General features: G+C 32.7%; 2 protein-coding genes across 4 annotated transcripts; both read right to left on the bottom strand.

The window, feature by feature from the left end:
- Window positions 1-3,187: 3,187 nt before the first annotated feature.
- LOC104093876 (stress-response A/B barrel domain-containing protein At5g22580) lies at window positions 3,188-4,276 on the bottom strand. The gene is made up of 2 exons (XM_009599706.4): window positions 4,045-4,276; window positions 3,188-3,628 (listed from the first exon to the last, which is right to left on the bottom strand). Exons 1-2 carry the CDS (start codon window positions 4,164-4,166, stop codon window positions 3,424-3,426), a joined length of 327 nt encoding a protein of 108 aa, XP_009598001.1. The 5' UTR covers window positions 4,167-4,276; the 3' UTR covers window positions 3,188-3,423.
- Window positions 4,277-11,540: 7,264 nt separating this feature from the next.
- On the bottom strand, window positions 11,541-17,959 carry LOC104093877 (tRNA dimethylallyltransferase 2). 3 transcript variants are annotated; one of them, XM_009599707.4, is made up of 11 exons: window positions 17,643-17,959; window positions 17,509-17,563; window positions 16,831-16,910; window positions 15,649-15,717; window positions 15,126-15,198; window positions 14,912-15,033; window positions 14,080-14,154; window positions 12,907-13,305; window positions 12,305-12,380; window positions 12,014-12,171; window positions 11,541-11,811 (listed from the first exon to the last, which is right to left on the bottom strand). In XM_009599707.4, exons 1-11 carry the CDS (start codon window positions 17,844-17,846, stop codon window positions 11,698-11,700), a joined length of 1,425 nt encoding a protein of 474 aa, XP_009598002.1. In that variant the 5' UTR covers window positions 17,847-17,959; the 3' UTR covers window positions 11,541-11,697. The 3 variants fall into 3 exon arrangements, with proteins under 3 accessions (XP_009598002.1, XP_009598004.1, XP_009598005.1); XM_009599709.4 differs by having other exon boundaries at window positions 14,912-15,030; window positions 17,643-17,891; XM_009599710.3 differs by lacking the exons at window positions 16,831-16,910; window positions 17,509-17,563; window positions 17,643-17,959 and adding an exon at window positions 15,813-16,110.
- Window positions 17,960-21,330: the final 3,371 nt, after the last annotated feature.

Below are 21,330 nucleotides of genomic sequence, written 5' to 3' on the forward strand. Positions count from 1 at the left end.
TGATCCTCAAATAGCCCCAAAACATCCTAAAAAATCAAACCATATTGAATCAAAATCATAATGCTAGTTTGTTGTGTCATTGATCCGAGGAGCTTGAAAGTAATAGTAGGGAAATCCAATACCACAGCCTTGTCAATTACAGTGGCGAAAGTAGCCGAAAATTCGACATAAATTAGATGACTAACATAAGTTTTAGAGTAATGTTATTATGAAAGCATGAATGTAAGCATCTAATGGCTTTCAGTATCTTTTCCCCTGCCATTTTAATTTTACTACATTAAAATGTGTGATTATATCCGTTTGTCCATAAAAATAATTCTCTTTCTCAAAAACAAATTTCAAAAATGTGTTTGTCCATGAAATTTTGTAATTTTTTGAGAATTTTTCGAAAATGCGTTTTTTAAAATATTCAGGAAAACTTTTTTTCTCACTTACAATATTGCAACTAGGGGTGTTCATGGTTCAGTTTAGATCGATTTTTCCCTAAAAAGAAACCAAATCAAGTAAGCCGTTTTTTTAAATATTTGAACCAAACCAAAATAATTAAGTCATTTTTTTATCGATTTGGTTTATGTCGATTTTTCGGTTTCGATTATTTATTATTTTTTTTAAATATGAGACATACACTATCAAACACATATTCCGTCGACTATATTTTTAACATAACACTATCAAACTAATTGCTCTTTGAGAATGTATCATTTCCCAAGATATATTGATGATAATTGAATCAAATATTGATGAATAATTTAAAGACTCAAGTAAAAATAGATTATTTTTATCATGAAATAGATTATTGTACTTAGCAAAAGAAAACTATCAATCAAACTAAAATGTAAAGAAAAAGAACTAGGTTATTATAATAGCAAAGAACTAGACTAAAAATGCAAACTATTAACATATACCATAAAATTTTAGAATGTATATAGGTGTAATAATAAATTTTAAATATGTAATTCTATAGTCGGTTTGGTTCGATTTTTTTCTGTTATTTTTTTATTAAAATCAAAATCAAACCAAATTTGATCGGTTTTTAAAATTCAAAACCAAAATCTAACCAAACCAAACTAAAAAGGTGTCGATTTTTTTGGCCGGTTTGGGTTGGTTTTCGACTTGGTTCGCTTTTTCGGATTTTTATGAACACCCCTAACTACAATATTTTTTCAAGTGAAATGCATGTTCAAGCACAAGTTTAAATTACAAATACTATTTTGTAACTCAACCCCAAATACTATTTTTTTCAAAAATTATAATTCTTTATGTCGAAACGCTTACTAAAATGACCTATTGAGAAAATGTATTCAATGACTTACCAAACAAAGGAACTTGACAGTATCCATTTCTAAAGTAAGCTTTTCCAACTATTTAAAAATGTCTTCGACCACCACATCTTCCTTGAACTTCACCAAGACCAAATCCTTGAATTCATCAGCTATGGCTGCTAGTTATTGGTAAACCAATGAAACAAAAATGGCCTCCCAAAGCCGCCTATACATAAACGGTAAAAACTTTAGAGTCTTGGTATTGAATCCATTATATTTTTAAAGTTATGAGTTCATATTTACTATTTATTATAATTTTAATAAATTTTTACCTATAAATTTATATTTCGCGTCGAAAGTACTGAATTCAGATGAACCCGATATTACAGTATAATTTATTATGGTTAAGTCATGAGAATGTGTACTAATTAATTTTGATTTAGTAATAAGATTGTTTATGAATACTTCTATGTATTCAGACTAACATTGCACATGCAGTTGTCAGTTGAGATGTCCTTGAGGTGTACTTGTGTTTTGATTTAAGATACAGGATAATCTAGGTAAGTGTTTAGCTAAGTACTTAGCGGGCGTTTGGATATAAGAATTGTGAAATTTCAAAATAAGTAAAAATAATTCAAGTTAAATGGTATTTAAAAAGTAGAAGTTGTATTTGGACGTAAATACATTTTGGAGCTATTTTTGAAATCTTTATGAATGATTTGAAATGAAAATTTAGAAAAATAATTTTTTGGAGTTTTTTAAATTTTTAAAAAATTCATAAATTCATCTTCAAGTAAAATTTAAAATTTTTATGGACAAATACTCCGTAAAAAGTAAAAAGATTTCGAAAAAAGTAAATTTTATTTTATGGCCAAACAGGCCCTTAATCTTTTTGGCCAATTAGTCACTTGATAAGACATGATATGTTTTCACAGGTATTTGTCATTTCTCACACTTATATTTTATGGCGGTTCTATTATTACTGAAAATTTCTGAATGCACCTTTCAGTGTCGATGTAGCACAGAAAGTATGGTTATTCTCTTGGAGGCATATGAGATGCAAAAAGTAAGATAAAGTTAACTAATATGCACAAGTGTCATTTTTTAATTGGAAACTAAATAGTTAAGTAGAGTTCGAAATAACCAAAGGGCAAAATACAAGTGTATAACTGCAAATCCAAGACAAATCTTATTAAGGAGTATTTATGTATTTTCCCGAATATATAATGAACATAGTGAAATATCAATGCCAATAAAAAGCTTAAAAATCTCAAATGCCAACACATTTTAATAAAAATTTAATTTATGGGTTCAATAATATACAACATTATTGTTTTTAGTTGTTTAATGTTTGATATGCGGTTTGCAACTCGCGGATCTTCCGTTTTTTGTTTATTCATTCTGTTTCCCAAAACTCACTAGCCGGATTAAGTTAGATTTGGGCCAAGCAGTGCCGGAGCCACATGTATTAGTGACACTCCTTAGTCAAAAAATTACACCGTATAGTTTGTTTTTTTTAATTTTATATATACTACTTCCTCCATTTCAAAAAAATTATTTTTGTTTGAATTGGCACAAAATTTAATAAAGAAGAGAAGACTTTTGAGATATGTGATCTTAAATAAGTCATAGCATTTGTGTGATTGTAAAACTTTTGAAATCTGTGGTATGAAGCCCGTCATATCATTTGTGTGACTATAAATGCTTCTTATTAAGAAAATAAGGAAATAGTGTCAATGTTTTTGAAAAAGAAGGAGTGCATATTGACATCCCTTGGCTTCATCGTAGGTTTACTTCTTTATATTTTGACCCTATTAATAAAAATTCTGGCTCCGTCACTAACACCAAGTGGGCCCATATAAGAGGGTAAAACACTCCTTGTTGATACTTCACAATGATATGTTAGATGTCTTAACCATCCACAATTTTGGGAAGTATGTATTAAGCCTTTATTGCAAGATACTTCATAGACATGATAGATTACATGTCTTAACCATCCACAATTTGGGAAGCAAAGATAATAGATTGTTCACATTGCACACACTTGAACAGTTGAACCTCAAACAGCCAAATAACATCCTAAACAAATCAAACCATATTGAAACATAGATGCACACATACAACTAGCTTTTTTTATTTTTTTGTGACAATGATCATATGGTCAAGCTGGAGCAGGAACTTTAACAGAAATAGCAGGGAAATCCAGTAGCACAGCCTTGTCAATTACAGTGGAGAAAGTAGCAGAAAATTCCACATGATTTGGGTGACTAACAAATGTAGTATAGTCATCTTTGTTACTGAATGTCATCAAGAAAGCATGAGTGAAACCTTGTCTTAGCATCTCATGGCTTTCAGCATCTTTTCCCCTGCCACAAGTTGTAGAAACCATTTTAATTTACAATCATCACAACAATGTGCGAGTAAAAGACCAGCTCGGTATACTAAACTCTCGCTATGTACGAAGTCCGAAAAAGAGTCAGACCAAGATCACATTTGATCTTATGTACGCAACATTATCTTGCATTTATGCACGAGGGACTTGAACCTATGACCTCCCGGTCATACGACGACAACTTTTACCGTTGTGCCAAGACTTACCTTCTATGTATCAGCTATGTTGTTCGGACTCTCCTTAAATATTTCCAGTTGCATATCGGATCCTCCTAAAGTAGTGTATTTTTGAAAAATCCGACACGAGTGCGGTAATATTTTGAAGAGTCCGTGCAACATAATGTATCAGTATATATAAAAATTACCATAAAAAATGTATTCAATGACTTACCAAACAAAAGACTTGACAATATCCATTTCTTGAACAAGCTTTTCCAATCCTTTTAGAATGTCCTCCACCACCACATCTTCCTTGAACTTCACCAAAACCAAATGCTTGAATTCATCAGCCATGGCTAGTTAATTAGTAAACCAATGAAGCAAAATGGTTCACCAAAAGACACCTATATATACACCCAACATTCTTTTTCTGTCAACTTCAACAGTCTGTCACCACTCATGCAGGGGCAAGTGTAGCTTATAGGTATCGAGTTCATTTAAATTCAGTACCTTTGATGCAGAGTATAAATCTATATGTAAAAATTACTAAAATTAAAGTAAATATCATATACGAACCCGTATCTTTAAAAATATAATAGATTTAAGACTAAGAATCTTAAAAGTTGAACTCATAAAACTTAAATCTTGTATTTTTATGTACACTCATGACATACACATTTTTTGTACCATGAAGTCAAGTCTCTCATTTACAAGACAATATCTGCAAAACAATATATGGAAAAAGGTACATTAGCTGCATGGGACAATAGTCCAACTAACCTGTAATTTTCATGTCTTCACCCTAATTGTCCTAACCTTTGCTTTTCAAAAAGAAGTGGGGTCACTCTGAACCATTTTTCTTGGAATTTGAGGACTGGTTTTCAAAATGCAACATCATAGTGAGAAACAACTGCTATTATTATTTCTCAGGCGTTTGGACATAAAAATTGTATTATAATTTTTAAAAAAAAAGTAGTATTTGAAATTCAGTTGAAAAATAATTTTTAAAATTTAAAATTATATTTGGAGATGCGTTTCATTTGAAAAAATATTTCAGTTTTGTGGGTGGAGAAAAAAAATTCTGAAAATTTTGTTGAAAAATTCATTTTCGAAAAAAATTTTAAAACTTGTAAAATTTCATGAACAAACACATTTTTTTAAAAGAAAATTGAAAAAAAGAAAAAAAATTATGGACAAACGGACCTAAAGTGAAAGCTATTCTCTTTTCATTTAGTCCTCATTTTTTCTTTTGCTTTAAGTTGAGCATGCCATGTTCATTTACTGGACTTTTCTCTATGGCCCTTCTTTGAGCTATCTAATTTATGATTGAGTTTTGATATGGAAATCATTGACATAACATCACTTAATTTAAGGAATATGACCTGAGGCTTTTCTTTCAAATAATTGGTATGTTGTTGAATTATTAAAAGGTTATACACTATAGAGATTTTCCATGTTCTTTATTATGCTCGAAATTAGATTTTCAGTATCATATGCTTGTATTCCAATATGTTACAGTAATGTTAGTACAAGAAAGCGAACAATTGACCGTATATTAAAAATAAATCTTCATCTATTTAGAACCCTTGATTTGGCAGTAGTCTATAGAAAAAACCCTTGATATTTTAAGGGGTATTATCATTATTAGCCCGCGTCAAACTAAGTGATTATTGCATTAAAGTCATAAACCAATTCAGTAACCAAATAATGCATCAATTATCTCTATGTTTAGCATAAAATGAAAACCATCAAAGAACAATTCAATTCGAGATTTTTACATGGCTGAGCATTTTTTAAAAATTATTTAACAAAATGATATTAATTTTAGTTTATTCCATAAATAGCAAAAAAAATTTACAATCTTAGAATACTGTAAAGATTATGCCACAATTAATGAATGCACAAATTAAGGAATGCCACTAAATAAGAAATTTAATATAACTGGCTTTTCTGTATCTCACGTTAGGTTTGGGTGGTGGGATTATTTTTTAATCTACATAAATTCTTTTCAAATCTTACCTAATATTTTACCTAATAATTTTGTTATTCCAATTTTTTTCTGCCTTCACGCTACTTCTTCTTTGTATATACATACATTTATATTTATAATTTATACATTACCGCATATATGACTTGTAAGCACATATATAAAAAAAATGTATCATTTATGTATTTTGGGTATAATCTAAATATAATTTATGTATATTCGACATGAAATATTTTTTGGACTTCTCCATGTCTTTGCAAACATAATAAAATATAATATATATTTCATAATGATATACACAGTGTATATATTTCAATGTAATTATTTTTTAAAAATACGTGGTATATTCAACGTTGTAGTATTGTTTTAACTGTTATCCTCAATATATATAAGAGTAATATTTGATATTATTTTATAATTGTTTGATTTCATATGTATATTATTATACATTATATATTCTAGATTTATTAGTTTCATATTTTATAAATGATACAAAATGAAAGAAAATATATAAGGAGAATATTTTATAGCAAGAAAAAAGAAGAGATTATTTGGATAGTTACAAACGTGATTCTCGGTCCACCAACAAATTTATAACATGTTAAAACAGAATGTGTAATATCCTAATTTGAATTATAAAAGAAAAAATTATAGGCCATTATGTTTCATTTTCTTTAGAAAATAATTAAACAGATCCTTAAATTTAGGTGTATGATTCATTGCCTTTGTTTGAGAAGGAATCTTTGGGGATTTAATTATGGGCGAAAAAATAGGAATAATATGTTAGGGTTGATTATTATCTAGCTTGATTTTAGGAATTTTTATTGAATCTGCTATGCTATGTTAATATTCAGGTGTCGACAATTAACTATGCGGCTACAGATATGCAAATTTTCTTTAAATATTGTCTAGTTATGTTTTTTGCCCCATAAATTCAAACCGGCGCCAACAATTGTCACATACGATAAAAGTGAAAAGCGCTTGTTATTTTTGAAGGAGCAAATCCCAAAAGATATTCGACATGCTCTATGGACTAAGGTTCATCAATACTGGATTACGGAAATGTAACAAAAAAGATACTATTTATCAATAATTAGCCATTTTAATCATGCTATTAAAAATAATTCAAAAAATTATTAATGATATACAATATTCAAAAAACATAGGCAAATCAATTTTTTTTTAATGGGTATTGTTTTGATTAGTTGAAAACACATAAATGAGGTAATATACCAAATTTGAGAAAGTTTGAAGATGAATTAGACTAGTTTGGAGTCAAAATTGATTACCAATGATATCAATATTTAAAAAACAATTAGGCAAAATTAGGCAAAAAGAATTTTATTTCAATGGGTACGGTTGGAATTCATTGAAAACATATAGATGGGGCAATATATAAAATTTGAGCAAGATTGGAGGTGATTTGGACTGCTTTGGTATCAAAATTCGTAGTTAAAATCGAGTTTTAATAAATTCTTCTACAGTACATGTATCATGCATATATATTACACATATGTATACATGGATATATATGTGATATAAATATCATACATATGTGATACACATATCATCTTTTTCTATATTCATCTTCTACTTCGAATTTTCAATTCAAACAACCTCAAAGCTCTACCAAATCATCCCAAAACGGAGATTCAAATTCCTTAAGATGTACCTAATCCATTCCAACAATACCCACTCAGAAGAAAATAAAAACTTGATCTTTTTTTGCTACAAATAGCTAATTGGCTAATATGATAATATTTTACTAACATTGGTAATATTTTATAAATTGACTAATTTTTATATTTATTTGCTTATGGGCGGATGTAACTGATAATTTCCCCTAGAAAAATCCCTAAGGACCAATTTTCTCACTAAGGAACGAAAAGTTGGAAATAAAATCCATCTGAAGAAAAATTGAAATTCTTGCTTTTTCAAAACGGAATCGGGCCAAAAATGCTCCTCAACTATTGAAAATGGAGCAAATATACCCCCGTTTGCTATTGGGTACAAAAATACCATCACCGTTAATCGAGTGGAGTATATATACTTTTTTCCACTAACAGACTCCGCATCAGTTATAAATTCACATTAAAAAGATTTTTTTTGCTGAGTTGGAGCTCCACATCATATTTGTTTTTTTTATCCAAGAAAATTAATTACATCCAAGTTACCCATGTCTTTTTCCATTTTCCACAATCAACGGTTAAAATGTCGCAATCAACGAATCCTATCAAAGATCGATTGTATAATCAATTATGCTCTTCATTGTTCCTATTTTTGCTTTGTTTCACTATTAACTCATCAAACTTCCATAAACACCGTCGAAATAGCCATTCCAGAGTTCAACTTCATTTTATTATTACATGACCACCTGGAGAGATTAACATAGAAAGAGAGAGATTAATTGGTGTTAGAGACTTAATTCGATTCTTTTTTACATTTATTTTGTTTAATCCTTCTGCATTTCTCTCCATTTTTTTGCTGTCGTTCTTCACAAACCTTAATTTTCAAGTCTCTATATCATCTTTTCCCATTTTGAAATCATTTGCAGAGGTTCAGATCTAGACTTGGATTTTTCTATACAGGTTCTTTCGGGGTTTTTCTATACATATTTTTGAAAGAAAAAAAAGGCATATCAGGAAAAAATGGACTACTGGAGGAGTTTCCGATGAAGTCCGATGGAGCTCGCAGGTTAAGTTTTTTGGGATAAAAGTCCGCTACATAAGGGGGGTGATGATTGATGAAGAATTGAGAAAAGTGGTGAGGGGGTGGAGGCAAGATGTTCCTAATATTGGAGAATTAAGAAATTATATGGAGGGTACTGTTTTCCAAGTAGGAGCTCCAAATCAGCAAAGAAAATACTTCTGAAAGTGAATCTATAGCTGATGTCGAGTCTGTTAGTGGAAAATGGTATATGTACTAACGGTAAGGGTATTTTTGTGCCCAATAGCAAACGGAGGGCATATTTGCTCCATTTTCACTAGTTCAGTGGCATTTTTGGCCCTTTTCCGTTTTCAAATTTTGATATTTATTTTACAGAAAAAGGTCAAAATTACTCATATCAATTGTTAAATAGTTTAAAATTATTCTTCGTCCATCTTTTGGTCCAAAAATTACCCCATCGTAATTTTTATTGCTAAAATTGCCCCTCAATTTAATAGCAAAAGTTGCGGGCTATGATTTTAATGTATTGGCATCTTTTTACTCGGCCACGTGGCTCTTTTGGTCATCAAATATGGATAATATTAACCATTCTATTATCCGACCCGCCCCATATCTTTTATTATCATGGTTAAAAATATGGCTCGAGCATTTATAGACAGAAAAGCTATTCTACCCAAAACAAAAATCAGCATTACTTAGGAGTTAGGTGAAATAAGTTCTTTGAAAATGAATTTTAAATCATTTATTGGCGGTGGTAAAAATCCAAATGCTTTTGCTCTATCAAATGATTAAGCACCCATTTGATCATAGATTTTAGCAAGTTTGTTTCAAATTGTTTTGGTAAAATCTGTTTGTTTATAGATTTTATCAATATTTTGGCAGATTTTAAAAACAAAATTTTCAAATCCCAAAACTAGCTCTAGATTTGTTTTTGGGTCAAAATATTACCGTAGAAATTTTTAACAATTTTAAAAATTACTCCAAACATTTATATTTTATAAAAAAAAAAAAAAAGCCCACCATTCATTATGACCCGACTAATCCACCAGCTAGTTATTATTATTATTATTATTATTATTATTTTGGACTAATGGATCTTATAATATTATTGCAATTTGACAAATTGTAGTAACTAGTAATTGTGTTATTATCAGTTGCTATTAAAATATCAGGTTATGATTTTAGGACAGTGTATCATGTAGTTCAATAATAATTTTGTGCCAAACTTATATATGTTCAGGACTATGATTTGTGATATGATAATGAATGACATCAATGAAGTTTCTGCATAGTTTGGTATTGTTGGGTATTTTTGATAATTTTTGAAACTTAGCGGTAATAAGTCACATTGCATGTTTTTTTTTCAAAAACAAAAAGTGAAATATGTTTTGAAAAATAATGTTCAAACGGATTTTGATTTTCAAACCAAACTTCACATAAATCACATGTTTAAAATAAATTTGAGAATTTATAATCAAACGCTAGCTAAATCTTGATATCAGATATTAAGATTAAAAATAAAAAATAAAAACAACAAAAGTAGAGTCAAAGAGGCACATGTCCAAACAATTCGAATCTGTTGTCCGACAGAATCGACTTTCACTCGTGCATATCCACGTGCAACTCTGAATTTATAGTACAAACAGTCCACTAACTCTTGCAACCCAATGGCCCCCAAAAAAAAGTTGCATCAACCTGCTTGGATTCCACTAGGCCTGCCAATTCTGAGCCACAAAAGAAAACAACAACTATAGGTCTATAGCCTATAGTAAAAGGGTAAACTGACAAATGACTGAATGACAATGGAATGAACACAAGACCTTTCCACATCTTCCTTAGTCCTATAATTGGTAATTTGCTTTTCCTTTTTTCTCTTTTTGACAATTTCTTTGATTTCAAATAAGATAGAAGAGGTGAAAAAATTTAATCATTTGTGTTTGTCTATTTTAGGAGTGGAAGGAGTTATGTTAAACTCTAAACGTTACCCTTGCTTTACCGAGATAAAAGATAGTTATAAACTGACTAAATAACTAGATTCTTAGGTAAACTAGCGAAGCCCTTCCTCCTATGTTGTAAAAGGAAAGTTCTCTTTCTGCAACATTCTTCTGGAATGTCTTCTAAAGGACGTAGCTTAAATGAAGAACAACAAAGAAAGAGATTAGAGAAAACAGAACAATTGTTATTGTATTATTCATTGATTGCATCTAACAGTACAATCAGATGTATGAAGGATATTGTTAGCTATGTTATAGAATTCAATCACTCTTCACTACCAACAAGGGATTAGTCGTGAAGTGGTAAGCACTCCATCCTTAATCAGAGATTTTAGGTTCGAGCCATATGTATGAAATCGTTTTTATTAATTAGAGAGCTTTAACCCCCAATATGAAACTTTCCAGCACGAATTCAAATTTAATCGGACCACAAAGCTGATACCGAATACTATTGTCTAATGGGAACCCAAAAAAAAACTCTGCGCAACAGCAGAAGCTGTAAGCCTGTAACTCATTTGAAAATTAACTAAACCACCTATTTTGTTGCCAACTGATTTACCACACTAATGATGCAAGTTGTTGATTAAACACGTGTGCTCTTCTATTATTCAACCACCGTTAACACTTAGGGGTCGTTTGGTTATCGGGATAAGGACAGTAATCCCGGCATAGAATATGGGATTGTATCTATCCAATATTTGGTTATAGGTATTAGCTAGTGATGGGATAAATTTTATACCCAAATGGTGGTGGGATTACCTATCCCATATAGAAGATGAGATAGCTAATCCCATGGGATATCCTTGTCCATCTCACCTGGTAACCAAACGACCCCTTAGTTTCTGCATAGTCTATGCAGCATAGGCATGTATCTGATTAACTTAATGAAATGGCTGTAAGAAAAATTGTGCTGCAGAAAATAGTCTAAACCCTCACCAATAAAGAAGATTATAAGCAAATCCTGGAGCCAGTCTAATTAGAGCACAAAAGAACGAAAAGCAACACTGACAATTAAATTTTTTCTGCAAGAAAATCGAATGAACTGCTTCATTTAACTTGACTGAAAAACTGTTCAGCAAATTAGAGAAACAGCAACAATCATAAGAGACTGAGCAAAATGAGTGCAATAGTTTTTGACAACTAAAACATGTGAAACAAAAAAAAAAATGACGATACTTCACATGGCAGTTAAAAAGTAACTAACTGTGCTTGAAGCGGGGGAGGTATCCATATAGCTTCACGAGCACAAGTTTCCAGACTTTTTAAGCCGAGAAACTCGTTTTCGATGGCCACGGCCCTCTCTGTGTTGTTCCCATTCATGCGCACCTCTGAGGACCTTATTCCCACATGCCTGACAAGCAACCAAAATGATAAGCACATATATCAGGACAACTATATAAATGTTGCATGATTGGTAGTTATCACCAAATTACCAATAGTTGGATACATCGGTTTTATCTTCATTTTTACTTTTAACCCTTCCATTTTCCTTTCCTATTATTTGACGGGAATCGGAAAAGGGGCCCGGGAGGAATGAAGCAGCTAACACTAACCTCGCATACATGCCGAGTCCAGAGATCCTTTTGCATCAACCTCATTTCTTCAGAAGCATTGCTGCCATTCTCTGTGCTGCATTCTCCAGTGAGAAAGGATTTGATTATTCTCGCAGAGGGTTCGACCACTTCCACTACCCATACACCATCAGAGCCACCTGTGTAAAATATGCCAATTAATTCAGATAATACTTGCAAGTACAGCCAAAACCAGGTCAATATACCTTCTAAGAAGAAAGGACTATGAAATTGGTGTGAAATTTCATTTAAGTTTAAAGCCGAGTCACATACTTATTATGGACTTTGTAGCATCAACATAATGTATGTTCCATCCAAACAGCATCTGCAGCCGATTAAGCCTCCTCCTCTGAGAACAATCAGACAATCAGCAATAGGCATTTCCAAAAGGTCTAACTCAAAGAATCTCAGGATCAGTAACAACTAGTGCACCGAAAGCAAGAAAACTTGCAAGTACTTCCTCATTCTAATATCAAATAATGAAGTTCAGATTAAGAAGGCTCCTCTCTCACTAATGAAGGGGAAGAGCATTAGGAGTTCATGCTCTGCATCTTTTTATGAACTTTGATAAGCTATATATCTTCCAGATATTGTTTATATGTCATGTATATTTACTCCTAGACTATAAAACAACAGCAATTGGTTTCAAGAACTTCGTGTCATATACAAATCAACCAAATTCTGCACCTTTGATCATAGAGTTTAACCAAATTCGATGTACAGTTCAATTACATCCGGTTTTGCAAGAACTGAACACTTACCCACCTCATGGAGGCAGACTTGAAAAACCAAATGTTCTCCACACAATCATTTCTTACTTGGTTATACCTTGTTTAAACATACAACTAACTACTTTAAAACGAAACAGCACTTACTTGACGCCGTACAAGTCTTCGTGTGTTCAGTTTGACATTTTCAATTGCTTCAATTAAAAGAGCTTTCTGTTCATTGTTGTCAGGGGAATCCATGATATGATGTATATTCTGCTTCAATGTCTGATCATTTAGTGCCTGAAGGTAAGATTCATCACAGGGTTTTTGATGTTCCAGTATGTGACGTCCAAGGAAAAACTCAAATTCCCTAACACCAATGGCCTGCCTCAAGCCCTTTGTATAGTCTGCATCCAGTGTATAGATGTCAACAACTTCCATAAGTAGACCAGCATCAACCATGTGATCAACTCTTTTATTGACAAATGGATCCATAGTGGAAAGAGATGCATTCACGCATAAGAAGCAGAAATCATATCTTGAATTATCAACTCGACCCCAGTTCTGCCCTGCCACAAGCAACAAAATAACATGAAGAGGCATGCTATGGCAATTCACATCACAAATCCAACAGCCTATAGCTACTATCTAAGTGTCCTTGATAAATAAATTGAGCCTGTCCAGATTTCTCAAGAATTCTTTTGACAGATGACTGGGCATATGTAAATGTCTTACACTAGTTTGTGCATTTTCTATGAGTTAATAATGTGGATTATCCTCCTACAGCCATTAAGAGTGAATCTTCCTAATTGTTCTCTTTTTTTTTTCAATAATTAATCTAAAAAACAATCTCATTTTTCTGCTTATTAAGTATAAATGGAATCTCTTTCGACCATTCTAGTGTACCAACTACTAGTTTTATCTTACATCAAACATGGTATTGCAACAATTTCCAGTAGTATCAAAATAAACAGATGGAAGAATGGAAGAATGTAAAAGCAAGAGAATCTTAAACTGACAAAAATTTGAGCTTTAGCAAAGTGAAGGACAAGATCTATCAGCCACTTGAAAGGCGGTTGATAGACAGGGAATCCAATATGATGGATTGATGCATATATCTCCATAGATATTTGAGTTCCCTGCACTAAATTCCCTTTTTCTGTAGAAAGGCTTCAATGCAAATATTTTCTCAAGAGTATCGTAAAGGAACAATCTGATTCCATCATGTAGTAGCCAACTATTTCCAAAATCCAAATCTTACTATCATTAGAAATTAACACAGTTAACTTTATGGAAAATTATGTTAATACAATAAATGAGTGAACAAGAAGAATGCACCTCTACGGTTCTCTCCTGAAGAAGTTTGCTTGGAATAACACCAAATCGTGCATACAGATTCAGGTATTGGTTGATCTGCAGCTTATGGCAACAGATACATCAATTGAAACCTCTAACAATAGATAGGAATCACAAGTCTGTATAAAACATCGTCACATCACATTCCACCTCAGAAATTATACCTTTTGTAGGATAAAAGCAATTATTTTAACAATTCTACCCCTAATAATCATCTGCTCAAACCAAAGAAGCATTGACATAACAACTCTGAATATGTAGTGTCAGAGACCAGAAATCACAAGAAATGCTCAAGGTGAATTCAAGAACAGAGAACTTTTATTACAAATTAACTCAGTCCTATGAACTACGAACACATTTAACAATGGAAAATAACTTTGAGGAAAAGCTAGGTAAGTGATAGATGACAACAACAACAACCTAGTAAAATCCCACCAAGTGGGGCCTGGGGAGGGTAGAGTGTACGCAGACCTTACCCCTACCCCGAAGGAGTAGAGAGGCTATTTCCGGGAGACCCTCGGCTCAAGGTAAGTGATAGAAGAAGAATGACATATTAACAAGTGGATCCGCAGCTTGCAACTTGAAGCAACATGCACAATCAAACTGACCAATATAATGTCTCAACTAAAATCATTATAGCTGTGACATCTTTGAATAAAAGAGCAATTTGTGTTAAATCAATGTCATTGTAGTTGTTACATCTTAGAATAAACAAAGCAATTCATTGTAAATAGTACCCTCCATCCGAAAGGTTTTCAGCTGATTGCATCATGCAAAGAAACTAGAAATCATATGAAGCCAAACATCACCATACCTTTCTATCATTATTTGGATGAATTCTGTTAGCTGCAACTGGATCAATATCTTTAAGACGGTTGTAAGCACAATCATATTCCTCGTCCGTAAATTCAACTTCAAGATCAGGCTGTTCATCTTCTGCAGAGAAAGGAAGATAATAATACCTATAATTCTTTGGTCTTGAATAAATAAATTTTGACAAAAAAACACAGACAGAACTGATTGCTTACCTTGAGAGTCGCTTAAGCAATTTGATTCTGAATCTTCAACAGATTCATCAAGAAGGAATGGACTCGCAAGAGCCTGAATGCAAACAAATCAAATCAAGAAAAAGATGACTAACAACACCAGCTGGGAAGACTTTCAGAAGAACTGAAAACAGAATTTAGTTTAATAGAAAAACAGAATAGTCACGAGTGAAAGAGAAACCAACAGATTTAGCTGCTAGCTTCAAACAGATAAAATAAAAGTAGATGCGCAAGTCTATTGCTGATTTTGGAACATCTCATAATTTAAGAGAAGGATGCTACTAAGTGTTAAGGGCAGCACCCAGCAAATCTAACTCTCTAACTGACCTTGTGAACCATTCAGGAGAAAAGTAATTTTCTGAATAATCAGACTATTGAGGTAGCCAACTTTTATAATCACATGTCATTTTGGTCCTAGTGTCTTCGGAAATTTCTATTATGACGGACGAGTGACGACATGCACACATGCAAAAAAAATGGAGAGTGGAGAAGAGCCAAAAAGTACCTGAATATAATAATTTGTTCCTCCAACTATAACTGGCAACCTCTTGCGGGACCATATCTCATTTATGATCTGAAATTACAAATAAAATAAGAAACCAGATTAGTAGAAAGAGTGGATAGATATGATTGTTGATGGTTATAACGTTTCAACTTTCAAGAGCTTACTTCAAATTTTCCTATAGAAGACGGCTGAAAGACACTAATCAATATTGCTAAAGGGAAAGATAGGTTAGGTACGTCGCCTAGTGACAAAAGCAACCAAAGTTCATTGCTCCAGAGTTGTTGGTCATTGAATAGAGGTTTCAAGTTTTCAACTGTGGAGAGGAGGGGATTGACTGCATCCATTCTTTTCACAATTTTCACCAAATATCAGGAGTCAAAGGATAGACACAGAAATCCTCAGTACATGCTAATAGATGTAGATATCCCATTCATCAATGCCGCCACCACCATCCCTCAACACACCAAACTTAGTGATTTAAAAGAAGATTCTTCATTATCTAATTAGTCAGAAAATTGGAGTATACTCGTACAATTGAGATTCACTCTATACTAGAAGAAATATGTTCAATAAGTTTATGACTAATTGTTTGCTATAATTAATTAAAAAAGTTATAGTCACCTTATCCCAAAAGAAGATTAAAGAAAGGTATTCCCAAGATTTTAGGAGTTCACTAAGTGGACCAGCTTACAGATTAGGCCTCTGTCTGACCTGACAACAATTATAGCCTCCCCATTGAAAAAAGCAGTGTGCCCTTCTTTTTGCAATACTTGAAAAAGTGTCTCATGCATAACTATTATTACAGCATTCTATACCGTAGAGTTCACACTTCTGGGTAAACTAAGAGGCTTATATGAAGAACCTTCGATAGAACAAATAATAACTGATCATCCTAGTGCCCAGACTAGAGGCTTCAAGAGGTTATCGAACCTCGGAAGAAACTTCAAGCGCTAATAGGTTCTTAGTTTCCATTTAGGCAAAAGCAACACCATATTTACCCATTTCCAACAAAGACAAAATCATTAGAGCCATTATTGAAGATGCAGCTTTGATGGTGACTTGGAATATCAGAACTACATCATCCAATGCCCATGGACATTCTAATAGACCTGTATATTTTTTTTTTCCTTGTGTAATCCCTGATATACATAAGATTGAGATCACCGGGAAAAGAGACCTCACAGGGATAGCTGAGTCACGAAAATCCTTTGCAGTAAATTCAATACTAGGGCTGATAGTACCAAGAAGATGATGAGGTACACCTGTCACAACAACCCAAAATCAAAATGTAGATACTTGATTCTATATGCACAAAGTTACACAGCAAAATAGTACGGCATTCCATATTTATATTAGTCCATTTCATCCGACACCTATCTTTTTTGGTCCGCTCCAAAAAGACATCTGAAAACTCTTAAATATTAATTGTATTTTACCATTAATAACATATTTATAGGCAGGGGCGGAGCTACAGTAGTGGATGCGGGTTCGGGCGAACCCAGTGACTTTTTCCGGAATCCTGTATTTGTATTGAAATATTTACTAAATCTATATAAATATATACTGCCGAACCCAGTAACAAAAGGGGTCTTGATTCAACGGTAAGGGCTGTGGGTTCGCCGGGAAGGATGAGGGTTCGATTTTCGTTGAAAACAGTGTTTTATTTTAAAATTTAGAACTCACACACTTCAATTCGTAGCTCCGCCTCTGTTTATAGGTATTGACATGCCAAGTTAAAGACTAGAGGTTACCTTTGGATACTATGCAGTATGTATTTAACGGTGTATGTACAGTCAAACACCGGCACATAAAACTAAATAACTGAAGAATTATACTACACAAAACAGAGCAAGAAACCACCTTTTTGCTCTTGGGGAGTCACCTTGTTGGTCAGAACATCCAATCCATTGTAAACCTATCCAAAAGAAATAGCAGAGATAAAAGTATTATACAAAAATTATTGAACTTGTAAGAGTATATAAAGAGCTATATACCTGCATAGAATCAGCGTTGATAATTTCAATAGGGAAGTGTGAAGCCAGGTCAATAGCAAGTTTTGATTTTCCAGAACCTGTTGCTCCCATTATTACTACCACTTTTGGCTTTGAATTTGATGTGGGGATCAGGTTTATCTCACCCACTGTTATTCCATTGTTAGGGTTTTGCATTTTCTGTGTTCGTTCTTCACCACTTTCCATTGATGCGCTTCTCTTTTGGTTGCTGTTTCAGTAACGAAGTAATAATACAAGCTTTTGTCACTTTGGGTCATTTTCTTTTTGGCAATAAGTAGTTTAGCATCTCAATGTTTTGTGGTTGCAACTACAGTCCATATTGTTTCTTAAATTTGGTTTTCTTGTGTTTTACTATCCATTTTCACTCCTAAGTCCTACCATCCTAATTTTAGAAGCCATTTGGATAAAACTTTGGAAAAAGTTCTTTGATTTATTTGGAGAAATTTTTTGATGTAAGCTGAAATTTGTTTTGAAAATTTTGTACTAGTCTTTTAAGATTTGTGAGTGTTTGTAAGTCGAAATTTTAGTATGAAAAATATCTCAACAATTCGTCAACTTGAGATAAAAAATTTAACTTTTTATTAAAAAAATCAAAAATTTGAAAGAAACACCATTTTCAAAAAGTAACTTCATTTTGTTAAAACTTTGCTCAGATAAACGCCACTATATTGTTTTGATTGAGATATTCTTGAACATTAAGATGAAATTTCATATGTAGAAATGTCAAACTTTTAATATTCCAAGTGACATGTTTTCAATGAACTCAAAATAGGGAAAATAACATTGTATAGCCACTCTAAAAAATAATAACCGAAAAAATATTTTTTTTTGTTTATATATATATATATATTCTATATGTTATATACAAAAATTATACAAATTGTATATACTTTTTCAGCTACCAAATATAAATAATTTCAAGCGCGGACTAAGAGTGAAAAACGCCCTTCAAAATAAGGGCCTCCGAAATGACATGTTTGCAAGTGCTATTTAATTGAATCAAAAGAAACACATTCTTATTTCAAGTGCCATTTAATTGAATCGAAAGAAATTAATTCTAATTTGAGTGTGTACTATGTAGTTGAAATCGAAATTTTTTAAGTACATTTTCAAACTAGTGCAAAGGATTTATTTATATATTTATGTACACCTTCGTTGCTACTAATATTTTACGTATATTATTTGCTACGGATAAGGGTCAAAAATACCCATTTATTATCGAAAATTCTTTAAAGTTACCCTCTGTTATACTAATCGAGCAAAAATACCCCTACCGTCCTACTATTAAATAAATATACCCCCAAATTAACGAAGAGACCACGTGGCAGCCACTTAAGCCATTTAGTCCATCCGAGTTTATTTTAACACTAATCCGACCTGATACCAAATATCCACCCTAGAAATTAAAACCTTATTCAACATCCCTAGTGACCCCTGCCCCAAGTTTTAAGTTTTCAATCCAAACAAACATAACCATACCTTCAGATCTTTTAGCTGCATAGGCTTCATATATTCTACTACCAAAGAACTCTGTAATATCTTCCAATCAACCTCCATAAACAGTTGATCTTGAATTTCTTGGCAATACCCTTTTAAATAATTTAGTGCTACTGCCACTCTCATTATTTTTACTCTAAATTGTTCTCAAAGCTAACATCTTCTTCTCCACATATTGCCCGAATTCTAATTATTGCACAAGCTTACACCGTCCATTCCTCGTAATATTACTTCAACAAAATTTTCAACAATTAAATTCTCGTACTGAATTTATGTTGATTTCTTCTTCTTATTATTATATGGTTTATTTTCGGATTTTTGGATAAATAATGAGAAAGAAACCCACCTTCTTCATCCATTACTATTCTAAAAAGCTGCCAATAATACCTAGATCTAAGTGATAAGAAAAATAAACAAGTTGTATCATTTATTCTTATAGAGATTTAACCTTTCTTTTCTTGGGTTTATCAATGTGGATGATGTAGATAGAGATTGACCTTCATTTCTTGAGTTCTTCAAAGTGCATTTGCATATAAAAGGCTCCAACGATGCAGATGAAGAAAGGTCCAAAAAGTTATGTTCATAATTCAAAGTGGTTGAATAAGGGTTTAATATCTAGCTCTGTCCCTGTATTTAAATATGTTTACTGGATTAGTCACGCAGTTGGCAAATCTCTAAGAAACAATCACTGAATTAGATAAAGTTATCTTGTTTCTAAACTCGTTGTCATCTTCCTATGATAACTTGACAACAACCATCTTGCATGGTAGAGACACCATCGAGTTAAAAGAGGCCACATCAGCCATCTTATTCAATGATAAGATGAGGAAGAAGCCTGAAAACCAGGGGCAGACAAGAAGCCTTTATAGAGATTCGAGTAGCCGTGATAAATTTAAAGGCAAGTCGTAGAAGGTCCAGAAATCGGTCAAAAGGTAGAAATGGCTACAATTGAGGTCAACCTGGTCACTTCAAAAGAATTTTTTCTAAGAAAGGTCGAGGCGAGAGCAGTGACCAAAAGAATGATAAAACACAATTGTTGCAGTGGTTTTCTTCGTTCACGAGGAGAAATGCATGCACTTAGCAAGTCAAGATTCAAAATGGATGGTTGACACATGAGCATCCAACCATGCCACACCAGTAAGAGGATTCTTTTTTAAGTATAAAGCAGGAGATTTTGGGAAGGTAAAGATGGAAAATACCAATCACTCAAAGACTGTGGGGAATAGTAACTTTTGTATCAAGACAAATGTCGGATACACATTAGTTCTAAAAGATGTGCGGAACACACCAGATTTGAAAATAAATTTAATTTCAGGGATTGCTCTAAATCGAGACGGGTACGAGAATTACTTCGCCAATAGACAGTGGAGGCTCACCAAAGGATCATTGATGATTGCTAAGGGAGTTGCTCCATACACATTGCACAAGACAACCGCTGAGATATGTAAATATGAATTACATACAGCTGTAGATGACACGTTTGCTAATCTATGGCACCAAAGATTAGACTATACGATGGAGAAGGGATGGCATATCCTAGCCAATAAGCCACTTATCTCCTTTTAAAAAGGTACAACTGTGAATCCCCGTGATTATTGTTTATACGGAAAACAACATAGGGTATCGTTTCAAGCAACTCATGGAAGAAAGTCGAATATACTTGATTTAGTATTACTCTGATATTTGTGGTCCAAGGAATGTAGAATCAATAGGAGGTAACAAATATTTTCTCACAATTATTAATGATGCTTCACGAAAACTGTGAGTTTATTTCTTGAGAACGAAAGACCGTGTATTTTAAGTCTTCTAGAAATTTTATGCTTTGGTGGAAAGAAAGACATGCCAAAATTTTAAGTGTCTCCGTACTGATAATGGAGGAGAATATTTTGAAGACTCATGCTCAAGCCATGAATTTAGACAGGAGAAGACAATTCTTGAAATCCTACAACACAATAACATAGCTGAAAGTATGAATCGCACCATTATCAAAAAAGTGAGAAGTATGCTCAAAATCAAAACTACCTAAGTCATTTTGGGGTGAGACAGCTCGCACAGTATGTTACATGATTAATAGAAATTCATTAGTTCTACTAGAGTTTGACATTCTAGAGGAAGTCTGGACAAACAAAGAGGTGTCATACTCCCATCTGAAAGTGTTTGGATGTAAAGGTTT

The sequence above is a fragment of the Nicotiana tomentosiformis genome, chromosome 11 (assembly GCF_000390325.3).
Source record: "Nicotiana tomentosiformis chromosome 11, ASM39032v3, whole genome shotgun sequence".
Taxonomy (NCBI): domain Eukaryota; kingdom Viridiplantae; phylum Streptophyta; class Magnoliopsida; order Solanales; family Solanaceae; genus Nicotiana; species Nicotiana tomentosiformis.